Genomic DNA, 21,591 nt, shown 5'->3' on the forward strand with positions numbered 1-21,591 from the left:
ACATCTTAGGAGTCCCAGTCCAGAGTAGATGTTGATTTATCCTTTTTGGGCTTTGGATTCTGATTTCTGCAGAAGCAGAAGTCAGCTATTTATATCAGAGCCACAAATGCCTTGAGGACAAAGCAGCATTTAGTGTTGGTCTACCTCCCCAAGTTCCAGATTTCTCCAGGCTGGCAATTCCTCACTGTCCTATTAAGTCTTGGATGATCTCAAATAGATTGTTTCTATATTTTTTTCCAGCTCTTCTAGTTATCTGCGATGGAAGGTTTGTCTGATCTTTGTAAGTTAATTTGTGAAATCAGATCTTCTCATGCTGGTACTTTTTAAAAATAATGATTTTGAATGTCCTTTGTCCTTTGGTTTTACATTTCCAAACTAGAGTTTATTTCCTGAAGCCTGAGACAGTTGAAAGCCTACAGAAACCACATTTTTCTCCTTATTCCTAAAATAAGCATAGTCTTGGGATTTACAGCACACACATCTCTCTCTCTGTCTCCAGTGAATGAACCTAACCCCGCTGAGACATTCATGTTTCCTTTTCTCCTCCATTTGCTCATTTTGCCACCATTTCCTCCCACTTTCTGCTGGGAATCCATGTTACTAGTGCTCACAATTATTTCTCAGCTATGAACTTTCAGTAGATCACTTGCCTCAATATCCAGCCCTGAATCAAGCTGGTTAGCTTCTTCATTCCTGCCTCTGTGCTTCTGAATAGTACTAGAAAGAATGTATAATCGTGCAGCACACTCATCAAAAATCTATAATTTCTAAATTCTGGCTGTGGCACTACTGGCAATCCTTTTGATTCTTGCTCAAAATATTCTCTTTCTCAGAATTCCATCCCTCTTCTGAAGTTGGTTAACCTTACTTCTAAGTATCCCATCACTCAATAATTAACCCTTACTTGCTTTTTAGAAATGCAAGAGAATCCTGAGCGAACTCTAATTGCAGTTCTCTCTTGTAAGGTTTCTCCTCTCATTCTTAATTCTTTTTTCCTATCTCAGAGGAAGAAGTGTCTCTGTCTTTTCAAAGGATAACCATTCAACTATACTCTGAGATTATTGACTCCTGTCTTCCCGGGATTCTTATTCCATTCATTGGTCCTTCTCTTTCATTTGCAATCACTCCATCTTCACCAGCTCCTTCCTCTCAAAGTATCCTTTAGCCTAGAAAATGAAACAAGGTGGGAAAAAAATTATATTGAACAAACGTTCAGTTTATAACTAGACTTCAATGCTGGCAGAAATTCCACGTGACAATTAAGAAACTTCATAAGGTAACGTGATTTTCTTCCTTACTTCCAAAGCAAATGTTAACCAGAACATACAGAGGACCTCTAATGTTATGTAATTTACATAACTTTGTGGGAAATAAAAGCTCTCATGCTTGGTACTACATGCATACTTCCAATATCTTCTTCATTTGCTCTTCATAGCCTCTGACTTGGGTTAATTTCAGTTGTAAGTACTGCTCACCAATCTAGTAGTATTCAAGGTTCTAATTGGCAAGATTTACTACCCTAGGATCTTCTGCACATAGTACCCCAGGCATTGACCTTTATCATTTTGTTTTTCATCTCTGTAATCAGTCATTATGGTCTCCTTATTTATCATTGCTAATTCCTCTAGGACAACATTTCTCAAACCTAGATATCTATTGGAATCATCTGCGGAACTTGAAAAAAAAGAACAGCTTATATGTGGGTGCCGTCGTCAAGAGTGGTTGGGGGTAGAGTATTGCCATTATACATTTTTTAAAGCTTTTCTGGTCATTGTTGAATTAAGTTGAGAACCATGTCCCTAATTGAGTGACGTTTTAAGATACCAATATTAAAGCATGAATCAGTGTTCTTTCTTACTTTCCGATATGACATAGGGGGTAGAATATTAACACTATGTCCCTGAGTGGATCATCCTGAGAGGAAAATAATCCAGAGGTAAGTTGGCTACAAAATTAGTCTAATTTTGTGACCTTCCAATGATAGTGAAATATGATTTCCTTCCATGATTCCAGCCCGTAGGAGAAAACTCTTAGCTTGAGAAAACTCGTTTTTTTGCCTTCTACTCCAGAGAATGCAAGCTGTTTTCCTTTGGCATACTTACGTGATTATACAGATTCATTTCCCTCAAGGAACTTCCAAATAAAAAGAGCACATCATCTATGGCAACTGAGAAACATAGCTTTATGTTACCTGTTTTAGAATTATTTCTTGACATTAACATTTTTATGTACCCCCATATTAAGTTTTATGCTTAGATGTAATGCCACAGGTAGAAATCAAGGTAAATGCCATATCCCAAATCCACAGAGAATCAGAGCCAAACCATGGGTTATCAAATCTGTCTTTTTATGTGCTGTTACTCGTAGTGTGTGATTTATATACACTCCTTTTGAAAGCTGCATTAACTGAAAGATGCTGGTTTGTAAAGGGGCAAGGTAGTACATTTATAGGCTGGCTTGGTTGAACTGTGCTGCTTTCTCTCTAGAAAGTCTTTACAATTCTTTGCTCACAGTTAGAGGTCTGCTGAAAGTGACTCAGTGTAGATGAAAACAGCTTGCTTAATCATTCCTGAAACACGGGAAAAATTAAAATACATTTTTTTCTTTGTCAAGCAATAAAAACAATGCCAGATTGTTAATGCCTCTTTTGTACCTTTCACTTGAAAGACCTCAAAAGAACATCAAGGAGAATAAAGGCAAAATCTATTCCCCAATGGCATCATTATACATGTTGAAGCCTCTAAAAACTAAAACTCTAAAGACATTCATGAAGAGTAGAGGAATAAATGACAGCAAACTGAAGAGTGCATCTCTGGAGCTTTGTTCAACTTGCTCTGTTCAAACTCACTCAAATTGGATGATGAAAAGTGAAGATCTCATTTGTTTCAATATTAAAGTAGTAAATTAGTGAGTGGTGGGTTGCTAATTGTCCTGTAAAGCATTTAGGGTGCCAGGAGTGCCCCATGGCCAATATTTTAAATTGCATTCTTATGATTGAAATGAAAGCAACCATTAGAGGAGTGTAAAACAATGTTTTTAATAATTTAAGCTAGTTCGATTCAAACATGATTTTCATTCTGAAATATTTATCGAAGCTCCTGTTTTTATTTGAGATGAGCAAGTTTCATTTTAGACTTCAAGGCGTCAAATAGAAATTCATGTTCAGTATGGGGCTAGTGTGGGGAGAGAGATTAGCCCTCTTCAGTGTAGTGTTTCATCCCTGGCTGTGTCTGTTTGCTTCTGGGTGCAGAAGTAGCAGGTTTGGTTAAATTTTACTTGAGTTTTTGGTGACCTTTTCTAATCCTGACTGTTTCATAATTTAATGTCTTGACCTTCGTTTTCCATAGAGCCACCTTAGTGATAAATGCAGAGATTTAATAACTAGAACTGGTTGACAGGTGACCTTTCGTATGTGGCCATTTCTCTTTGCTGGGGAAACCACACTGTTTTGCAAGTTTTAATTCTCAGATTTTAATTATCTATTCTATAAGCTCTAATTATCTTGTCTATAAGCTTATTCACAGAGAAAAAAAGGAAAGGTTAAATATTTCATTCTTCTTGCTGATTAAAATGCAAAGTGCTTGGCAGTTGTCCCAATATATCATTCAAAAAAGACAGGGCAATTTGTCAGGTTCTTACCCAAAGAAGAAAAAAGGAGAGTTTTCCAGAGTGGTTGGTAAGGAGCGGGATGAAAAAAGTGGCTGTGAGAGCGAGCGGTCTCATTAGCTGGATGAGGATAACTGCACCCACGTGTGCGTACAAATGTATGTGTCCGTGTCTGTGTGGGGTGTGTGTGTGTGTGTGTGTGTGTGTGTGTGTAAACTTGGAGCAGAGAAACAGAAGAGTTCTTTAACTAGATGTGTACTAATCTGAAGAGAAAAGTGACTGCAAAGTAACAAAAGGATAAACTTGCCAATCAGGGTGGGTGACATGTTTTGTTAATTTTTCCTTTTTAAAATTTTTTTTTAAACCGGGAAAGGATCTGTTGGGCATGTCATGGTAAGCTGGTTTCTAGGATCCACATAGATTCTATTAAAACACAGGAAAATAAACCTTATTATTAAAATGTCACAGATTCTTAAAAAGAGGTAAAGAAGAGCGAAACTTCTTCCCACCCTCCCCCGTAGGATCAAAGAATATAGGAGCTTCTTGATTTCCCTGTGCTTCATTCTTCAGCATTTTTACAAACAAAGTTCATTTTTTGTGCCAAATACTCATGCTCCTAATAAAACAAAAATAAAATTTGGCGTGGCTGTAAAAGGACCTATCGAAAGGACCTAATCTCCCAATCAGCTAGTATTCTGGAATCTGCATAAGTCCAGAGGGAAGAATGACTCATGAGGTAGAGAAAGGCTTGGCAGTCTTGAACTAACTTTGATTCCCAAATAGTTGAAAGCAGCCAAGTGGGCTTCTAAACTGAATTTACCCCAAGGAAGTTTTCATGCATAGGGAGATATTCCCTTTAGCCACGGAGAGCAGCTTCTGAAAACATCATCACCATGTCCTTTTTTCCCTCAGACATGGATCGTAATCACTTAATGCTTGAGAAAGAAATACAACTCACTGCTGTTATGAAAAAGTTTTAAAAAACTAAGTAAAGATGCGGAGAACCATTTGAGGCTAATAGAGTTGATCATGATTAGTTTATCTTTGAAGTTTCAGCCAGATTTCAAATAAAAAATAAGAAAAAATTTTCTACATAATTTCTTATGCCATGCTAATACCATTACCAAAGAGGAGAGGTTAATTCTGCTTATATGCAAACCTTAATATCCCTGAGGAGCCTCTCATCAATTGAAAAACATTGTCCTCTTTTGGCAAAATTGTTGGCCACCAAGATGTTTAAAATCATTAATTTATAATTTAATATCAATAATTTGAGTACAATAGGTGGGTGAGATTTGAGATATTTGCCTAAATGTATATTAGAAATAATGCAAATTAATCATAAATATTTCTTTGATATCTTTCCCTTAGTGCTATGAGTGCCTTTTGTGAGAGATAACATATGCTCCTCTTTTTAACCTGAAAGATGTCTAGTACCCACTGGATATCATGTTCATCTCAATTTCCTCAACTCTATAATGGGAAATTAAAACAATCCAACTTATGAAGAATTTATTATGAGAATGAATGGAATAATGTAATAAAGTGCCGGGCAGGATGAATGGTCCATGATAGATGTTTAATCCTGTTTCTATCAATAAGTTTAATACACTGTGCTTAGATATCTTTCTCATTCTGTTTCTTCCGTTTCTCCCTCTCTCATCCTTTCCCTGTGCCTGAGATGGGAATCAAGTCCTTTTTTCTTATAAGGAAGCGAATGTCATGATTCATTTTAGCAGAGAAAGGACTTGTTTTTCAAGGCAATCCCTAAGGCCTTTAAAATAGTGAATGAATTGACCCTAGTTAATCATGGAACTCTGCTATGCCTCAGAGCTGTGTACTGAGATTAAAAGCTCACACTGATTAGATTTCTAAAATTATTTTATCCTTCATGGTGCCTTTCACAGAATAAGTACTAAGTAAAAATTACTTGGTTGTTAATAGATTTTGCCAAATTCTTAACTTTCCTCAAGCCAAGCATTCATAACCAGATTTGCAGGTATAGAGTTTGTATCCTTTTGCAAGGGAGAAATACCCAAATCAAATACAGTGATCTTACCATTAAAACAATTTTTTTTTCATCATTTTAGACTTCAAGTAAATGGCTGTTTGGAGGCACCTGGGAGGCTCATTTAAGCTTCTGCCTTTGTCTCAGTGATGTGACGATCCCAGGGTCTTGGGATTGAACCCCAAGTCAGGCTCTCTGCTCAATGGAGAGCCTGCTTCTCCTTTTCCCTCTGCCCCCAACTTGATGTTTGTGGGCTTTCCTTTAGCAGGGACACAGTTGCCCAGACACGGTTGGCTGAATATTTGTGGCAATCTCAGTTTATAGATAGAGCCACAAGCCCAACTAAAGCATTTGCCTTGATGATGCTATGAGTGGACAAGAGAAGAAGATGAAGAGGTCAAGTTTGCTTTTAATGAAAAGAAGCAAAAAAATAAGGACAAGTCAACTAAAAAGGAGAATTCAAAATTAAGATAGGACTTGATACAGTGAGCTGGCTAAATCTTTCCAAAGGTCTCAGAAAATCCAGGGCCTCAATCTGGAAAGAAACTGCTTACTGAGGCAGAACTGAGCGAGTGGAGACATATGGAATACATTTTTTGAGCAAGGGCCCCAAGTCAAATAATATAAAAGAGTTCAAGAAACAGCAGTACGTTTTAACAAAGAAAGCTGAGATCACAAGATGCAGGGATAAAACTAATAAAAGGAACTGAGATAACCAGATAAGAGCAACTCTTGGGTCAAAAACCGTCTATTCGTGCCTCGGTATTTCTTTTTTATCATGGCTTACCATAGTGCCTGTGAGTCCCTTGAGCCTTAGCAAGCTCTTGGTGTTACCTGAAGCTTCTGATTATGATTAGGACTGTTGCATTCATCTAGCCTGGCTCTCCCAACGTACTGCAAAATGGTCCCTGCCACCAAGTGGCAAATAGAGTGTCACCATATGCAACCATGTCTCCTGGTACCTCATTTAGGAGGCCAGGCAGACGGGCAGGCCTGTAGTCAAGCAGGCTAGGTACGTGGAAGGCTCTTACAACTCTGGCTATGGTCATAATATATAAAGGAAAGGGACGATTTCAGGATCACCACCGATCCTCCAAGCCATTACATTTCCAGCTCTCTGCCCAATTCCATATTTGTTACATAAACAAGAGGCAGTGGTTGCCAATGTTTGCCCTCAAGTTGTTAGTCAGCTGCTGACCTCATAATCTGCACAGCTGCAGCCTCCCGATATGTTGTCATGAAACAGATTGTGATGTCTTAATTGATCACTTTCAGAGGTTACAATTGTCAAGTGAAACCAGGATGCTGATTCTTATTAGCTAAATTAAGGCTTGTTACAGCCGACCAGCTAATTCACTCAACGACTGGGAAATCTGATGCGAATCTGTAGATTAGAACACATCTGAGGCTCTTTCTATCTTTTCTTTTTCTGATTTTTTTTTTTTTTAATTTGTGGAAGCCATACCCAAAAATGCTTTTATTATGCAGTCAAGCAACTTCTTGGAACAGAAAATGGAATGTAACCTCCCTGCGCCATATGCATCTCGGTGATAAGTTGGAGTGTGCCATATGACATGCACAGTTTAAATCAGGCATTGATTTGCATGACTGTAAGTGGGTTTGGAGGACTCAGCTAAGTGTAATGTATGTTAGGCCCTGCTGCAAATCATTTGGCAGGAAGAATATTGTGTTCTTCCTCATTGCCCTGAAAAACTGTGACTCCTAGATGCATGAAGGTCTTAGATAACAGTCCCATCCTAAGAGGCATTCTCTTATGCCCCCATCTGACCATCAGTGAGGTCTTCACTATGCTACCACCCACAGAACCTCATTTCCAATTCCCTAATATACTCACCCACTTCGAGCAGAACTATTCTAACCTGCTGTTTAGAAATCTTATTGTAGCACGGGTGATGGACAGTCCCTTTGATAGCCAAGTTTTAAGACACTTCATAAATGGCGAGACTCCAGTGGCATGTCCAGTCCATGCCTGAGCCTATGCTGTTTCATGTCCAGCCCTGTTCAAATCCTACATGATTCTAACAGTTCAGTGAATCTATTTATACAGGAAAAAAGAAATTTCATTAAGCAGAACTTTGTGGATGTAACCAGTCAGGTTTTTTCAAAATCCTTCATTTTGACATGAAACAAATAGATACATTTGTCCATCTAGTGTATTTCACAGGTGAACAATAAAAACTAAAAGAAGTAAAGTTAAATTAACTGAATAACTGCTAGCATCCAAAATACAGTGGGAAACACAAGGATGTTCATCAAAGCAATTATACAAAGGAAAAAAACCAGATAATACCCAAATGCCCAACAGTAGGCAATAGGTACATTATGGTATGTCCACATAAGAGAATATTGTATCAGCATTAAAAATATCTCTAAGGAGGGATGCCTGGGTGTCTCAGTTGGTTAAGCCTCCCACTCTTGGTTTTAGCTTGGGTCATGATCTCATGGGTCCTAAGATTGAGCCTCGCCTTGGTGCTCCGCTCTCAGTGGGAGTTTTCTTAAAGATTTTCTCCCTCTGTCCCTAGCCCCCAAAACAAATAAATCTTTAAAAAAATACATCTCTAGTGACTATTTACTGGCATGGGAGAGTTTAATGATGGGAAATTAGTGGAAAAACCATGGTTGCCAAATTTTATAATTACTATTTTTCAACCTAATATATCTAAGAGGAGGAAAGTAACATGAAAGATTGTAGCAGTTGTCAAGTGGTGGAAATATGGAGAGTTTTTATTTTTTTTTTTCCCCAAGTTTCTACAGTGAGCCCATATTACTTCAATAATCAGGGGGAAACGTGTTTTAAAGGAGTTTGAGTAGTTCTATTATAACATTAGCTGCAGGGAGTCTGTGTTCAAAGCATCTCTAATCTAACAGGTCTAGAAATGAGCTCATTCTCCTCAGCTGATCCTGCTCCTCCTAAAGCCTTTGCCTGCTCATTTAAAGCCAAGTCTAGTCTTCTAGTTGTTTAGGCTAAAAACTGAAGTTATCCTTGATTCTTCCCTGTCTCTCAGATTCCACATTTCCTCTTACTGGTCAACCCAATAGGCTTTATCTTCAGAATATGTTCAGCGTGTGGCCAGCATCTTGCTACTTCTTCTGCTACCCTACCTAGTCCAGGGCACTATCATCTCTTGCCATGATTGTGACAGTAGTCTATTCTCCGAGTTTCTACCCTTTTTCTCTTTGTCGTTTTTAACACTGCAGCTAGTGCTTTTAAAATATAATGCAGATCAGCCCCTCCCCTATTCAGAGCCTTCCAAAGGCTCCTGAGTAAAAGTGCCTACGTGGTGTCTCCCTGGTCATCTCTCTGATCCCAGTACCCTCTGACTCTCCTGAATGCCCTGCCAGGCCACATTGCTCTCCTTGTGTTCCTCTCCTGCCATGGGGTGTTTGTGGTGGCTTTGGTTTCACTTTGCAGGAATGCTCCCCACTCTTACCCTCGCATGCACACACACACACAAATCCCCATAGCCAGCCCTCTTATTTTCTTCATTTTTCCACAAATACCATTGTCTACCCAACCCCAGCAGACGTTTTCTGACCATTCCACTAACACACACACATGCATCCTAACCCCCTTCTTTACTTTAATTTCCTCTATTTGGCACCTGTCTTCACCTAACATATACTATGCTGATTTATTAATTGCCTCTCTCCTCCCAGTGGAGGAGAAGTTGTATGTAAGCTCTATGAGGTCAGGGAGTTTGGTTAAAATTTTCACAGCTGAATCATCCCCAACCTCTAGAACATGGCATATCATAGTTGCTCAATAACTACTTTGGATTCCTCCCATTGATAGGAAAGACATCTTGTGACAGTTGTGTGGTAATTTTACTGATGACTTTTCTGAGGTGCTTGCTCTCTCAATTTACCTACCTAGACTGAACCTGTTTGTGTGTTGATAGGTTTCTTCTGGATTGTGTTTCTCTTTCATCTAAATCAACAATTCTCAATGAATTTGGAAAAGTCCCTTTCTTCCCTAATACTGAGTTCAGTGTTCAGCCTCCTAATAAATTAGTCTGATTCAGTTGTTCTCAGTGCCTAATTTAACCACTATACTGGGTCCTATAGTCATCTCAGGACTTCTCGGGAGTGGGATTAAAATGAAAAAGACAGACCCTAACAGAGTTTACTGTACAGTGCACAGACATAATTAAACAATAAAATACAACGTAACTAATAAAATAAGGGCAGTACTCAGTGTGAGAAGAACTGGACCAATAGGCACAATAAAAACACAGAATCAAATGTTAGATACAAAATGTGGAATCTCATAATAGGAAGATGAGAAAGACGTATATCAACAGAGTGCATTGCTCCTTTAACACTGTTTTAAAAGATAGACTGACTTTTCCTCACGTAGGAGGAAAGTGGCAAAAGGAATTGATTTGGTTTGCCTGGGAGGAAGGAATTAGGGAATGATGGAAAGAGCAATGGGTTTAGAGCTAGAAGATCTAGATTTGAATCTGCCACTACAACTTGAATCTATCATCTGCAAGTTCTGGAAGCTGGTGCTTTACCCTCTATGAGTCTCTGTTAACCTCATTGGTTTAAAACAAGGAGGGTGGTGCTTAGACCAGCACTAGAGATTATTATCTCTGTACAACCCTTCCCCAAGTTTTTAAAAGAAGCCTTTCATTATGCATCTAAAATAAATAAGAACACAAAGGCCAGTTAACATGGTGATACAGGGAAATTTTTAAGGGTTTTTAATAAAATGTTTGCCCACCTGAGACTTGTCTTCAATAGTTGTTGGTTCTGAACATCTTTTTCAGAACCTCGTCATTTGCTGAATTTTTCATATTTTCATCAACTGCTACGTAACTCTTCATACATACAAGTAAAATACAGAACTGAGGCCTAGATATATTTCCTTTGCATTTCTTTTTTTTTTTTTTTAGCCACTGTCTTTATTAAAGAGATTAAATCTTCTCCTATTGCCTTATTTCATTTGAAATTATGGTTTTGAAATGAAAAGTCATTATTTAGCATGGAAAACAAATGACTATTTTTCTATTTAATTTTAAACAGACACAAGCGGGTAGAAATTAAAATTATTTCTTAGCTGTCTGTATTCACTTTTTAAATGGACGCATGTCCCTACCTTGATAACCTGTGGTAGCTGCTATAGGATTGGTCCGAATATTTCAGAAAATCCCACACTCGGGGACTATGTAATAAGAGGAACTTATTTGGATGGCTGGAACTTACTAATTTACATGTCTCTCCCCTGTCTCATTTCTCTGTTTTTCAGCCTTTGCAACTGGACTGTGACCTTTGCGCCATAGTGTCAAACTCAGGTCAGATGGTTGGCCAGAAGGTGGGGAATGAGATAGATCAGTCATCCTGCATTTGGAGAATGAACAACGCCCCCACCAAGGGCTATGAAGAAGATGTGGGCCGCATGACAATGATTCGGGTTGTGTCCCATACCAGCGTTCCTCTTTTGCTAAAAAACCCTGATTATTTTTTCAAGGAAGCAAATGCTACTATTTATGTTATTTGGGGCCCTTTCCGCAATATGAGGAAAGACGGCAATGGCATCGTTTACAACATGCTGAAAAAGACTGTTGACGTCTACCCGAATGCCCAAATTTACGTGACCACTGAGAAGCGCATGAGTTACTGCGATGGCATTTTTAAGAAGGAGACTGGGAAAGACCGGTGAGTCCTCTGAGAGGCAGCCTCATTGTCTTTTATGCTAGCCCCTTGCGGGGTTCTTTTGCCAGCTATCAAATGAACAGAGTTATTTTTCAAATCGATTGTTATATGTTTTTTGACTATTACGATTACTTGATGAGCCAGCAACTAGGCCGCGTTTATTCCACCTACACTACCTTCTGTTCTCTCCATTTTGATTGGCTTGAGGATCCAAAAAATACTGGATGCTTCCCCAAGATATCTTTAGATTTGTTCTTATTTAGCTCAATTTGCTATCGGTTAAATTGGATGTTAGCCGAAAGGAAGTATACACATTTCTGTTTCAAAACAGAAATGTTAAGGAACTTTAGGACCTAAACTCCTTTGGAAGTTGTGATAAAAATTTACCTGAGACAACAAAACACAGCAGGCTATTTATTCTCTAATAAGGTTGCGTCGCTTCTTGCATGCAAATAGACTGTATGATCGTGAGCTCCATACCTGATATCTAGCAGATATGTTGGTACGTTCAGCAGAATACCATATTGAAATGAGGCATTACTGGAAGTCATTAACAGTGGTTTCTTGAAGAGAAATGAGGTATAAATTCCATTCACTCAATTATTCCACAAACCAGTTTGCATTTTTCATTACATCTGTTTTTTTTTTTCCTGTAGTCTTCTGTAAACCACCTTCCCATTTCCTTTTCTTGAGGCCTGCTCACCTTATTTTTCTCCTACTCCTTACATCTCCTGCTTTCTTTCTCTGATCCCTCTAACCAACCCCCCCCCCCCATTCTCCCATCTGACTCCACTGGCTACCATTTTTTCTTTCTTTTTAGAAAGATAACCAGTATGTGGAAGAGAAGTAGAATTATTAGTTCATATTTCTAGTTCTAATAAATAATTGTTGAAGGAAAATATTGAAGCTAATTGCAAAAGTTTTAAGTTATGTGTGAATTGTACTTATTCATGTCATACCATGGATAAATTGAGCAGTGGCTATAATTCCAATATTAACAATCTGATTTCTATAAAATGTATGTCTTTCACTCTTCTATATTATCGAATCTGAATTTTAACTACATTAGGGTATGTGCTTGTGGGGGGAAGTTTCTGATATCTCTGGGTATAATTTGTATGCTGTTAATTATTTTAAAATCTTATCTGTCGTGATTCTCCTATTGATAAAGTAGGCTGAACATAGCATTTTCTACTTCTGAGCACCCAAGATGCACAGCTTCTAATATAATGCAAGACAGGAATTGCTGTAATGCTGGTCTTTTCCACTGTTAGAGTTCACAAGAAGAATCCCAGTGGTTAGATTTGAATCGGTGTAGCAGAAGCTGTCCAAAGAGATAGGCATGAGAGATAAAGGAGTGGGTATGTAGCACAATTCTATATAAAGGTTTTGACCATCTCAAGGGGTTTGAAAATTTCTGGTCTCTCATTAGCCCAAAGCAATGCAATTAATTAGATATATTTGGTATTTCATTAGTCATAGTCAGCCTTCAGGGTATCCCCTAGTCATAACTATATGCCCTAGAATCATTTGAGGCATCAGAGAAGAGCTCAGCATGTTGTATGGTTCTATGTATTTATATCATGTTGGCTTTTGCTGTGAGCTTTCAGGAGACAGTACAGTGTCACAGATGTGTGGATTGTATAGCAAGAATTGGGAGAGAATAGCTTTGGAAGACTCAATTTTCCTACTGGTTGTGATGAGGAAAGCTGTTTGTATAATGGGAAAAATCTTGCTTGATAAAATTAATTTGCAGATACATTCAATTGGTAAGGTTACCAAAATAAAAAGGGGGGTAGGCAAATTGATTTTTTAATGCTTCCTTCTGTTTTCCTCACTGTGTCTATTCATGTCTGGTTGCAACATGGAGTATTGCAACTAAATTGAAAAAGACAAATGTGCTAGTGTTTTAGAAATGAACAGAATGGGTGGTGTTGGTGAAATCTAGTTGGATGACAAAAGGTTGACCAGATGGCCTCAATGACCTGTTATCAGCTCTGTGATTTAAATCTGTATCCTAACTTTAGCAATATGAATTTTATTGTTTAAGGACTTCCCATAGTGATCTGTTGTTCTTGGCCAAACTTTATTTAAGAATGTTTCTTAACTTCTTATGAAGGAAAATGTCAAAATTATAAACTAGAGAGACTAATCGTGTAATAAACCTCTGTATATTCACTGCTCAAGTTGTATAATTATTAACTCACGGCCAATATTGTTTCATCTATATCCCTACACTTTCTTTCTCCCCAAGAATTATTTTGAAGCAAGTGCCAGACATCATATTATTTCATTCATTAACATTTCAGCATGTATCTGTAGAAGATAAAGAAATACGATATCATTGTCCTACATAAAGACCAGCAATATTTCTTTAATAACATTACATAGTTTTTCAAATTTTTCCAGTAATCTTATTAATATTTTTAAAATTTAACTTGAATTAGGATTAGCATTAAGATACATACATTGCTCAAGTCAGGATTAGCCTAAGGTCTGTACATTACAATTAATTGACATGTCTTCTGTAATTTCTCTGAACCTATGTCATTCCCCTGCTGTCTATTATTGAAAAAAACAAACAAACAAACAAACAGTCATTTGTCCAATAGAGTATTCTACAATCTGATTTTTGCTACTTGTCCCCCCATGATTTTTTTTTTTTTTTTATTCATTGGTATTTCTATATTGAGCCTTTCTTTATTGGATTCAGGTCATACTGCTTCTTACCGAGACGAATAGGTGGTACTTCTATCAGCAGGAATACTGTCTAGTTTTCTCTTTTTATGTTGGCAGTCATTAATGATCATTGTCTAAATCCAATAATTCATTAGATGTTGCAAAATAGTGATATTTCATCATTTTTTTTCACTTATATTAGTTGAAGCTTTATAAAGAAAACTTGTCCTCATTAGCCATTTTTTTAAACAGAGATAGAAGATAGTACCAGTCCTTTTTCTTTACCGGTTCTAAGGCATCAGCCCCATAGCATCCTCCAAAAGTGACCAGTAAGTTTATTATTATTAATATTTACATATTAACATATTTAGTCCGTGAGACTTATGTCTCTATGCTCAAAGTGTCCTATTTTGTGCTATTGGACTCTCTTCAAATTGGTTTTGGAGTCCTCCTCTAAGCCTCTGGTAATTTTGGATAGCCCCTTTGATTCCTGGTATTATAGGATGATTCAGGCTCTTCTTGTATGTACTGTGATGCAAACCTGGATCCAGACATTTCTCCAAAGAATTTTGGTCCTTTTAGTATCTAAGAGAGCATAATCTTGGGCTCATTGCTACGAAGCCTTGTCTTTGTTTCTTGGTATTTTCATTGGACATAACTAACATAGAAACAGTATATGCTGTATGTATTGTTTAAAGATAAAATCATTATGCCTTCAAACTGAAATTTCCAATTCAGATTCAGGGCTACCGGGAGCATTTTAATTTGACCTCATGTATCTTATGTGTGTTTCTCCTTTTGCCATATTGGAAATCACAGGTCCTAGAGACACCAAAGTAATTCCTCATCTATTTTATCCCAAAGCCTACACACAACAATCTTAGAATGCACCACATTATACTGTCAGCATTTTAAGACTGTTTTATGCCAAAGAAGATGTATTAATGGCAAGCATTTGTGTGGGTCCATGCTCTCAAAGTGTGTATTGGATTTATCATAATAAAAGTTTTAAATATTTTTCTCCAGGGGCACCTGGGTGGCTCAGTTTGTTAAACGACTGACTCTTCATTTCAGCTCAGGTCGTGATCTCGGGGTCATGAGATCTCCAAGTGGGGCTCAGTGAGGAGTCTGGTTTGGATTCTCTCTCTCTTTTTCCTGATTCTCTTTCCCTCTCCCCCTGCACATGTGGTCTCTTTCAAATAATAAATATATCTTAAAGTAAATATATACATACACACACACACACACATACACACTTTTTTTTTCTCCTAAATAAGAATATGTGTAATGTATATACCATTGCTGACATGAGGGAGTAAGGAAAAATGGATGTCCATTTAACTTGACTTTTGTTGTGAAGCTACTTTGGTTGATTTTCCTGAACTTACTGGAAATTTTTAGCAAGTGTTCATTTTCATCATTGGGTTTTTAATAGAGAGGTTATGTCACCATTATGATGTATAATTTATAGAATTAAAAAAATTATGTCCCTAGTAGTTAAAATGAATCATGATAGGAAAATGACTACGTGGAGTTTCTCAAAGAAAAAATTGGCTCTCAGCTTGTTCTTCAAACTGTTAAAATCCTTTTAAGAAGTATAAATCCTTTCCCCATTTAAGGTGTGCACATTTTCGTTGTTTCCAGTGCCTTTTATTTTTGTCTTAAGATATTCTTCACTGAGGAAACACAAAATAGTAGAAGAAATGTATGTAGTGTTAAATTTCCTAGAATGAGTTTAGATCAATTCATAAACATATTGGAATGCTTTTTCAAACCAAATGAAATTTAATTGGCTTTCTTATCAGCTACCAACTAAAATTATTTGGCTTGTCAGTTAGAAATAGTGACCTTGTGGGAAAGGCTGAGAGAACAGAAAGAGAAGGCATCTTGTCCTTTCTCTCTTCATCCTCTGGGGCCTAGTTTTCTCCAGAATTCTAGGTCGTTGGGGCGGCAGTCACCTTTATAGTTTCACTTAACCAAATATTTTTTCTGGAAAACAACCTCCAACAAACCAGAAACCTTTGGAATTAAACTCAAAAGAATCTGGACCAAAATAGATCTTTTTTCCCCCCCTTTGAATGATTGGTATGCATAAATAATATGAGCCTGCTGACATTTACACATTTACATTAATACATCTTAAGACTGACATACCCTAGAGGTGATGGAGGGCTGACAGTGGCACGTGGCGCCACACTCAACATCTGAGAAATGTGATTAGGTGCCTGGCCATGTACCAACGCAAAAGGAATGTGAACGGTGCTCCTCGAGAAACAACGGGGTCCCAGCGTGAGACATTCTTCTCACCTGTAGGCAGGTGGGCAGTGGCAGCTTGCCTCCCACTTTAGAAATACACTGGTGAATGCAAGCACATTATTTAATTAAGTAATAATTGAGAAAGTTACAGTCCCCATTAAAAACGCAAAGCTAATTTAGGGCTGATAAAGGGCCCTGAGCTGCCCTAAATAGGTCTTAATTAGCTGGCACCAATGTGACTCCGCCTTCAGGGATGGGTGAAATTAATGAAAGTTAGCAGCAAATAGATCAATGTTTCAAGATGTTACTGCCTCAGGTGCAGAGGACGAGAAGGGAGGGAGTTTCTTTTAAGGATCATTTAGGAAATAGGGTGCACAAAAGTCACTTTTGGAAAACACTGTCAACATGGCAGACTGATTCATAAATATCAAGATGGCTGTTTAATATTTGCCGGCACGCTCCATCCATTCCTCCTCCATCTTAAGGAGAGAAAAAGAAATCAGTGAGGCGTCATTTCTCACTGCCTTCTGTTGGGACAGGTTTGTCATCTGGCATGTTTAAAAAGTACAGCCTGGGTTTTGCTATTTCAGCTTGGCCATTTTCAAAGTTTCTTATGCTGCCATGTGATCGACTTTCAGGATGAAGTTGACTCATATCCCTTCGGTCTGCAAACCCTTCATGGTTTCTAGAGTGGGAAGAACTTTCAAGCCTCCTCGCCCTGAGAATTTGGGGACTCTCTGAGAGTCCCCTGGGTTGGGTTACAAGGCAGGTAAGCTGCCTCAACCAAAGGAAGGCAGCAAGGGGCAAGGGTGAAAACAAAACCAAAATAGAACAAAACACTGCACGAGCCTGAGAGTCAGCCACAAGGCACTGAAATGTGCCTAATTCACCTAAATTAGCACTATTATTTTACCTGGACTCTGAAAACAAACACTAGTTATTTAGAACTCGGAATAAATAGGCGTAACTCCAGGAAATCCTAGACCAACAGGAAATAGGCAAAGTGGAAAAATTCTTGGATGGAAAGGCAGGACACATTATTAAAAACGGTATTTTTCTTTTTTTTTTTTTTTCTTTTTGAAGGTGGTCTTTGCAAATACGGCTTCTCAGCATTTTTTCAAGAGCAATGTTGACACACCTCTGTGAAAATGAATTAATGTTCCCATCCCAGCTGATATATTTGGCAGGAACAATAAGTTCACATAGCAGTCATGGGCAGACCCATAGGGCTCCTGAGTCAAAAAGTATAAGGCGGCACCCAGGGCTCTGTTTTCATGCTAACAAGCATTGGGAAACAAGGGACTTCATTTTTCCCATTATTCACGGTGGCATCCAATGACCTACATCAGGGCTTCTCTATAGTATGCATGGGCTGGAAATTAAAAATGCAATAAAAAAGAGGGAAGAATCTCTTTTAATAATGGGAAAAGGGAAGAGAGGTTTATGATTTATCAAGCTATCAGTACCAACCTGCCTTGTGCTTTAAAACGCATACACTGGGTACCCGTACACACACTGAGTGAAAACTGTGATGTACTTGACAAGACAGCTTGGTTGAGGATTAATAGAAGAGAAGCAGCTAAGATTCAGTGACCATATTTTTCAAAGGAAGGCTGTACTGACTATTGGTAGTTGTAGAAATCAAGACTTGCAACCAATCTATTTGGGGAAATAAGTTCTTCTGGGCCTTAGGATATGACTTGACAGAACAGCATAGCCAGATTATATAGTAGAGAAAGAAAGTCACGACAGACACTTAACGCTGAACATTCCCTCAATATGAAGGCTTTCGAACACTATAAAGGGTGTGAAACTCAAAGACAAATAGGCCTGAAATGAGAAGCCTCTTAGAATATATCTACCCTTCTAAACTTTATAAAGGCTTTAAAGATTTTTTAACTTCTTCCCTTGTTGGTTTGTGTGTTTATTTAAAGTCAGGGATGTGTCTCTTAAACTGGTTTACTTCCCTCCTATAGTTTGGATTTCTGCTCTCCTTTGACTTTTAATCTCAACCATCTCTGTCTCTCTTCAAGCTGAGGGTAAAATCAAGAAAATTATGAATGGTTTTACACTCGTCCATAAAAAACTTATGAACCACAAGAGTCTCCTTCCTTTTTTTTTCAATTTTTGCCTGCCTTGACTCTTAAGACAAAGTTGGTTGTTTTGAGACTTTTCATACTATATGGTATCCATCTGGATTACTAGATTTTTAATTGCTTAGACAGTAATTTCAAAGTAAAAATCCTGTCTGAGATATTGTAGGGGCTTTACAAGTGTCTGCTGAATTGAGTTTTTTGCTCCTCTCTAAAAACAAAAATAAGAGAGTTCTTATCAGGTGTGGTATTATTGACATTCTAAATGGACTTCCCTCCTTGGCTCTTTTTCTCACTAAAGAATGGGTTCTCTAGATCAATACAATACTTTTCTCTTTTTAACACAGTACTTTTTGAACTTTCATGTGCATATAGTCACCTGCTGATGCAGGTGATTTAGAGTGGAGCCTGAGAATTTTCATTTTGAACAAGTTTCCAGGCCACATCAGTGCTTTTAATCTGCAAATGATACTGCGAATTGTGCTATTTTAGATGGCTTTGATTGAAGGGACAAGACAACATCTCATTTTTCCTTGAGCCAGAGGAATGCATAAGTGAAGAATAGCTGTTTTCCAAATAGCTTGGTTATCTGCTTGTGGTTGAATCCCAGTTTTGTGACTGCTTTGTTTCTGACCGATTAAGCATGGGGCCCATCTTTAGTTGCATCTTAAATCTTAAGAATTCGATAAGAATTGGGATGCTTGGGTGACTGAGTTGGTAGAGTGTCTGCCTTCAGCTCAGGTCATGAACCCAGGGTCCTGGGGTACAGTCCCAGGAACTATAGTCCCAAGAATTATTTATCTGACCTCCCTGTGTTTATTTGTCCTTCTCTCATTGACAACGCACTTCTTAAGGACAGGGATGATGCCCATCTCCATTTTATTTTCCAACTTACCATAGTGGTGGTTTGCCACCAGAATACCAAATGTGTTGTTTTCACTCCACTTCTTTCAGCTAAATGGCCCACGGATATTTCAGGTTTCCTTGAAATGACCTCAGCAATAAGTCATTTTCTTTTGTCATCACCACTACCCCTGGTCCAGGTTAGGCCTCTCACATGATGACTACTAACACAGCCTTGACTCTCTGGCTTTGCAGAGACTGTTCCTTTGCCTAAATCGTACTTTCTCCCCATCACCATGCACACAAGTATGTCCTTTATGAGCAAATCAGATGTCACCTCTTCCATGAAGCCTTTTATAATATCTCTAATTAGAACTCCTATTTCCTCCTCTGAAAATCGGTGGCGTTTGGACTTTTTAAAAATGGAAATCCTCACTCTCTACCATGAATTTTTGCCATTGATGTCTGATCTCTTCAGGTAATCCCTAAACTCTTTGAAGGAATATCAGTTCTTATGTATTTGTTTCCCTAGTAGACATTTGATGGATGAATAAATAAAGAGAAGAGCAAATGAGCAAAAAAAGTAGTACATGATAGTTTTTTTATTATAAGTTTACAAGTCCCTTTGCCACTTGTTGAAATACTTGTGAATTTCCAAACACTTTTCTTCATTATATAGAGGTCACTGTGATACCAATAAGGCAAGTTCTGGGATTGTGTTTTGATAGAAAAGTTTCCACAGTTCTATTCAGACAGACCACCCCTTGCTCTACTTTACCCAGAGGTTGGCAAATCTATTACCTTCTCTAGGGACCTTGTGACTGGGCGCTGGGTTTTTAATAAGTCACTGACAGAGCCATTCCTCAAATACAGGTTTCCATTTTAGTTTCACGTCCACAGCAAAGCAGGTTCTGAAACTTCACTCTCAATTCTGTTAGCTGTCAGTTGCCTAGTGAAAAAACAGTTGCTAGCACCCAAACCCCAGGTTATACTCTCAGGCTCTTGGAAGCAAATACAACAACCATCCCAGAAAGCAGAGAACAAAAGACCCAAGTAAAGGAGAACTGATCGGTACCCAATTTTATCTTCCAATAATCTCCCACAGAACGTTTTCTTCTTTGATAACAAAGAAAGTGAATTGTCTTAGTGAAAATTCTTTCTAAAAATTTCATGATGAACATAAAAGAAAAGAAAAGATGTAGCAGTATCTTCCAACCCACTGCATAAATGGTTAGTGAATTTGTACATGGATTTAGAGGAGAATTAGTGAAAGTGTTTTGACATAATTCAGAGCTTGTCACTGTCCCACTCGAAACCCGGTGTAGCCTCCTGTTTTTACACAAGTTTTTACAGTGATTTACAATTACTTTCAGGATGGTCTGGCCCCTTGTTGCCTCACTGACCTTCATTGATTAAACTTTCTTCATGCTCACCTCTCTGGTCCCGCAGACTTCCTAGCTGCACCTCAGACATCGTAGGCATTCTCCCTCCTTCAGCCTCTACTTTAACCTTCTGCTGGACCGCCCTTTCTCCCCACTTACTGCATGATTCACTTCATCATCTCCTTCAAGCCTTGGCTCACTTGTCACCTACTCAGTAAGTCTAACATAATGTCACTTAGGATTGAAATCCCACTTCCCATAAACAGCATTCTCACTTATCCTTACCTTATTCTGCCTTTCTTTTTTCCCCCGTAGCAGTATTTTACCTCTAACGTTCTATATAATATGGTTTTTTTTTAATTGTCAATGGTTTGTCTGACTCCCCCACTAGGATAAAAGTTTCTTAAGCCAGAGATCATGATCTGTTTCTGTCACTCATAAATCCCAACCACCTAGAATTGTGTGTGGCTTAGAATATACATTGAATATTTGCTGAATGAATGACCAAGAGAATGGAAAAACAGTTAAATAAGTAAAGGATTGAGGCAACCCTGGAAAACTTGTCTCAGGGGGTCAACCAAAGTAGCTTAAAAAAAAAAAAAAAGGAAAATACATATGTTTAAAAACTATGCAATGAAGGTAGGAGTAAGGCAGTTTGCAATCCTGCAAAAGGTTAGTAGGATGATGACTCTATTTTAGGAGATCATCATGTCACAAGAATGGTCTGATTTTTTTATTCTTCAGCTTATGGACTGGTTGTTTAAACTGAATTGACCAAATTAGCTAGTTTCTTACTACATAGCAGAAAGAGCAACAATCTTGACTCTTACTTGGTTTGGTAGAAAGGTGGGTCCTAAACGTAGGCTGCCATCCCAGTCACCAGGAGGGCTGGTTAAAACAGATTGCCAGTCCCATCCTGAGAGTTTCTGTGTTGTTGGATCGGGGGCAAGGCCGTAGAGTGTGTGTTTCTAACAAATTCCCAGGTCATGCTGTTGCTGTTCTCCTAGGACTACCCTTTGAGAACTACTATGGTAGAGAAAGATTCTAA

General features: G+C 38.2%; 1 protein-coding gene across 3 annotated transcripts in view; it reads left to right on the forward strand.

The window, feature by feature from the left end:
- Window positions 1-21,591, forward strand: part of ST6GALNAC3 (ST6 N-acetylgalactosaminide alpha-2,6-sialyltransferase 3) — a 526,582-nt gene that overhangs the window by 322,597 nt on the left and 182,394 nt on the right. For all 3 annotated transcript variants that reach the window (XM_059375157.1, XM_059375158.1, XM_059375159.1), the window contains one exon: window positions 10,884-11,293. In XM_059375157.1, the coding sequence (XP_059231140.1) occupies window positions 10,884-11,293 (410 nt within the window). The remainder of the gene's footprint in view (window positions 1-10,883; window positions 11,294-21,591) is intronic.

The sequence above is a fragment of the Mustela nigripes genome, chromosome 14 (genome assembly GCF_022355385.1).
Source record: "Mustela nigripes isolate SB6536 chromosome 14, MUSNIG.SB6536, whole genome shotgun sequence".
Lineage (NCBI taxonomy): Eukaryota > Metazoa > Chordata > Mammalia > Carnivora > Mustelidae > Mustela > Mustela nigripes.